Source organism: Eucalyptus grandis, chromosome 7 (genome assembly GCF_016545825.1).
Source record: "Eucalyptus grandis isolate ANBG69807.140 chromosome 7, ASM1654582v1, whole genome shotgun sequence".
NCBI lineage: Eukaryota > Viridiplantae > Streptophyta > Magnoliopsida > Myrtales > Myrtaceae > Eucalyptus > Eucalyptus grandis.
This window is the reverse complement of record NC_052618.1, coordinates 33,404,760-33,409,919: the sequence shown is the minus strand read 5'-3', so window position 1 is coordinate 33,409,919 and position 5,160 is coordinate 33,404,760. Positions and strand designations below refer to the sequence as shown.

Sequence of the window (5,160 nt, the reverse complement as noted above, 5' to 3'; positions counted from 1 at the left end):
GGTGCCAATTGTCGTTAAAAAGCATTACTTCAATACCAAGCATGCCACATAGAAAGGCCATATGGACCAAATTTTTTAAATAATATGTCAAGTCATATAAAAATTTTAATTACAAAAGCCACATATTATTTTTTAGCAGAATTTTTTGCCGTTGGCACTTAAGTAAATATTTTTCTCCGATTTGGCACTTAAGTAATCTAGCAAAAAATTTTAGTACTAAAGTGAGTATCGTACATAACTTTTGGCACTTGTAATGTTATTTGCCCTGATATTTGCTTCACCTTATAGAGAATGATTGATATGATGGAAGGGGAAGTCATACATCATAAATACATAGAAATTTTTTTACCAAGTCTCAAGAACTTCCAACCTTACAACAGCCATGTAAGTCAACTTCAAACTCCAGAAAGATCGAGTATAACCCAATTATTATCATAGTTTTTCATACTCTCAGCAAATAAATAACTTTGCATATAATCAACGTTCACTCGTAGCAAAACTCATTCGACCTCTTGTCGTAGATGGAGGCAAGAATTCTCTTCAAACATTTACTGTAGACGAAGGGTCGCTCCCAAATAGCAAGATGGCTTGCTTTCTCAATGCACTCCAACGTTGCTTTAGTTCCCAATTTTCTGCCAAACGAAAGTGATTCAAGCAAGTCAAAACTGGCAAAGGAATTAAGTGGAACGAACACGGAGAGTCCCAGCCGTAACTGTAACATCAAAGATATTACCGCACGGGAAGATAAATAAAAATAAAAAAAATAAAAAAGGACTATGACATTGTTGGATAAATGCTGTGAATTAAAGTCAACCATATAATCTTTATTTATATATATATATATATATTATATTAAGTAGACTTTTGGATATTAAATGCACGAAAATGCAATGAAACGAGTACTTTGTTTTTCAAATGAAAATTTGATAGTTTTGCCAAGGAATGAAAATTAAAGAAAAATAAACTTTTGGACATTAAATGCACCAGATCTAATATGTTATTTTTAATTAAAAATAAAAGAATAATGAAAAGGGTTAATATCATGAAAAACTTCAAACTGATATACCAATGATATATTTACCTTAAACTAATTTTTTGATTTCCAATAACCCTAAACTGGTACAATTATAACAAATTTAATATTCATTAGTTTCGATTAACTTTTACTGTTAAATTACCGAGTTGAATGACACCTAGCAGTTGATGGATATATCGATTTGAGGTTTTACCTTTGGTTTGTCGCAGATGCACCACTTTGTATTTTTTCGTGGTATTAATGTAATATAATGAAAACTAATAAATGGTAAATTTGTCATAAATATAACAGTTTTGTGTTTTCCTATGGTATAAAGATTATTTTGAAGTAAATTTATCATAAGTGTAATAATTTGAAGATATTGATGGTCAAAAAATTAGTTTTTGAGTAAATTTGTCACAGATGTATTAGTTTAAGAATTTTTTGTGGTATTAACCCTGACAAATATTAAAGGAAAGTAGACCTTTTTAACACTAAATGCTCTAAATTTAAGAATGGGTCACCTTTTTTTCTTTTTTTCAAATAATGTTTCAAGAAGAAATTAAATAAAATCTTTTCAAATTCAATGTGCATAAAAACAATAACATAAGTATTTTTATATCTGTAGTAAAACTGATTACGTAAAATAGCTATGACGCGAAGATAGATCTCTTTGTATATGTATATGTAAATATCTTTAATTAAGCTTCACGCAACACAATAGGAAAAAAGAAAAAAAAAAAAGATGGAAGCTACTGTTTGAATTCCTTCATTGTTTCCACACTGAACATCTTATCCTCCTTGCCGCAGACCAGATGGACCTTCTGCAAAGAATGGTTATCATTTGCATATTTCTAAAATGGCTATATATCACGATATAGAGACTAATCAAGAATTGAAAAATAAAAGTAACTTTAAATTTTCATATCAAATGTAAGACAGTTTGATCATTACAAAGGAAACTAGAGTGACGTGATTTCTCCACCATGTTACGTGATTGCATGTCACTAGGCGACATGGAATAGGAATAAGGTTTCCATTTTCTTGTGAGTATTTTCTTTTTCTGTAAATTTATTTTCTCCTCAAATATAGCTATCATAAGATTAGGTTCACCCCACTCTCCTGACAAGAAGCAATACTAGCACGTGAGGCATATCACAATCTTATCGACTACATCGGTACAAGGAAAGATGTATGCAAATGAATGCCCTTTTTGCTTTAAGAAGAGAGAGAAAGCTTCTTCAGGATTGAATTAAACCTGGGAGTACTCCGGCAAAGTGAAGTCCTTGTCTGGAATGACGAAAGCCTCCAGCAGTTCAGCTTTCTCCTTTTTGTTGTTAAATATGACCTACAATCCATGAAGTAGAAAAAAGATCGATTAACAAAAATATTTTGAATTATTATAAAGGAAATGACGTCCTCAATCCATGCAAGGAAATGCACTCAAAAAAAAAAAAAAAATCCATGCAAGGAAATGCTTAATCGAAATCTAAGGTAATTTTTAATTGATCGATTTTTTTTTTTTGCAATAATTAACTATAAAAAAATACATACTTAATATCCAATTTTTCGTTATTTGACTTTTTACTTAGGTCTTTTAACTGTTTACTTAATTGTGTTTGTTTTTCTTAAATTTCTTATTAATTCTATCAATATTTTCATCAAATCTTAATAATTTTTAGCTTTCAGTATCACTGTTGTTATTAATTTCTTTATGTATCAACACTTTAGTTAATTTTTTTTCTAAATTTTTTTTCTCCTATGGAAGTCAAGGTAAAAGAAAGATGTCTAGTTTCAGTATTACTATCGTTATTAGTATCTTCTTATATTAACACTTTCTTAATTTGTTATATTTTAAATTTGCTCTAATATTTGTTTTACTCCCATAGAAATCAAGGGTAAAAGAAAGTAAAACAAATGAAATACACATTTGCCCTTTAAAGTCATGGCTAATGGAAAGTATAACATATGGTTAACAACTACAACAAAATAAAACTTCATTAGGTAATGTGTAACAATTGAAGGTTTGGGAGTAAATGTATATTACTGCATAGTTCGGGTAAGTTTTGTGTATTTTACCCCTCAAACTTTTATCAAGTGTCTACCTCCTTCTTAATTTGAGCAATGCTAGAAACACAAAAAAAAAAAAAAAACTTGCAATGCAAGTTGGTCAGATCAGATTTTTATACAGGCTAAGGGAAACTATGTATAAAACGATCGGCTTCCAATAATATCTTGTTAAATCACTTAGGGCGCGTGTTTGGTAATCATTATGTTTCGGGGAACAATTTTTTATGAGAAATGATTTTTTCTGATTCTATTCTTAAGAACAATTTTTGAGCAAAAGAACGTGTTTGATAACTTTCCTAAATTTCTATTCCTATGATAGAAATATATTTGATAGGATTCTTATATATTTTTATTTCTTTTAATTTTTTTAATTTTTTTATTATCTTTTCTTATTTTTTTCCTTTTTCCTTTTCCTTTTCCTTTTTCTCTTTGGTAGGTCGCCAGCTATGGCAATGGCCGGTGACTGGCTGGACGAGATTTGGTGAGCTCGCCAAGCCAAGGCAAGGCCTAGCAAGTTCACTGAAGGCAAGCCTAGCCAAGGCAAGCCTTGGCCTCGCCTAACTGGCGGCGAGGCCCATCCTCATGCTAGCTAGGGAGGCCAAGCCTCATCGTGGCTGCGCGAGGCTCTGCCTCGCCTTGGCTGGGTGAGGTCGACCTCGCCCAACCCAAGTGAGGCCATGTCTCGCCGTGGCTCGGCATCTCTAAGGGCCAGCGACGCTTTGGCAAGGTCGCCAGCTCTCATATGGCCGATTGCCAATGCTAGCCATGGCTAAGGCTGGTGACTGGCCAAAAGGAAGAAGAAGAAGAAGAAAAGAGAAGAAAAAAAGAAGAGAGAAAAATTGATTCTAAAAATTGTTCTTAGGAACAAGAAGCTATTTTTTTCTACTTCTTATTTCTATTCCAAATTTATTTCCGCAAACAAAAAATCTATTTTTTTGTTCCTGAGAACAAAAGTTTTACCAAACACATTTCTATTCTTTTTTTGTTTCCTAGAGCAAAAGGATAGAAATTTTTGTTCCGGGGAACATAATTTTTTTTTTTAACAAACAGGCTCTTAATCTATAAATTTTTAAATAATTAAAATATCTTTCGGATTTCTCTTTTTGAGTATAGTGTGAAAGCGAGAATATTTAATTGAGTAAGGAACCTATGAGTTTCAAGGTGTTTTTGTGCCTTAGTTACTAGAAAAGTTTATGGAGCTCATACCTCTAAACTGTCCTTGAAAACACGATTAGGGATTCTAGGCAACCTGTGGCTCCCAACGGCCTTCTTCACCCCACTTACGGAATTAGGCAACAAAAGCTCTGACCATGTCGGACACCCCAATTTTTCCAAGCACTCCTTGCTCATCGACTCGGTCATTGCCGGTATGGAACACGTTGCCACCACCGACTCCACCAGTTCGGGCTGCAACTCGGCCAACTTGAACGCCACCATCCCACCATAGCTGAACCCCACCACCGTGCACCGCTGCAACCCAAGTGCCAGCAAGCCCTTCGCCACGCACTCCGCCTGGAAGTCCACCGTCCGGCGGCTGTCACCTGTGGCAGAGCTGCCGAAGAAGAGGAGGTCTGGCACATACACGGCGTACTTCTTCGCGAGCGCGAGGACCTGCAAATGCCATGTCATCATGCCGTCACCGACGAAGCCATGAAGGAAGACGACAGCGTTCTTGGTGTTGTTTTGACTTTGGGTTGGAGCCCAGAAGTTCATGATGGTTCCGGGTTCGATCTCAATCTTTCGAGGTCTCAAGCCGGCGAGCTTCATTGTCGCTCGCAACAAGGCCTGGTACAGCTTGACTGTGTTCACCATTCTCTCTCTCTCCTCCCCGCCTTTTCTCTCTCTCAATTTTTGTTTTTGTGTGAACTGGTTATAAAGATGGGAGTCAGTTTGAATTTATCTCTGTATCGAAAAAAGCTGTCGAAAATAAAGTTGCCGACAATGTAAAAACCACTGACATGGGAGCCCAGTTGTTCATTTCTTCTCCACGCTTTTATCATGTGGATGAGACCCACATTACTGACATGTGATCATCCATTAATTTGTTTATGTACGTCTGCATCGAAATCTACGTG

At 35.0% G+C, this 5,160-nt stretch overlaps 1 protein-coding gene across 1 annotated transcript; it reads right to left on the bottom strand.

Moving 5' to 3' along the window:
• Nucleotides 1–484: 484 nt before the first annotated feature.
• LOC104455486 lies at nt 485–4,897 on the bottom strand. The gene is made up of 3 exons (XM_039317752.1): nt 4,292–4,897; nt 2,274–2,363; nt 485–712 (listed from the first exon to the last, which is right to left on the bottom strand). The coding sequence occupies exons 1-3, from the start codon at nt 4,895–4,897 to the stop codon at nt 485–487; spliced, it is 924 nt and encodes a 307-aa protein (XP_039173686.1).
• Between the last annotated feature and the right edge of the window lie 263 nt (nt 4,898–5,160).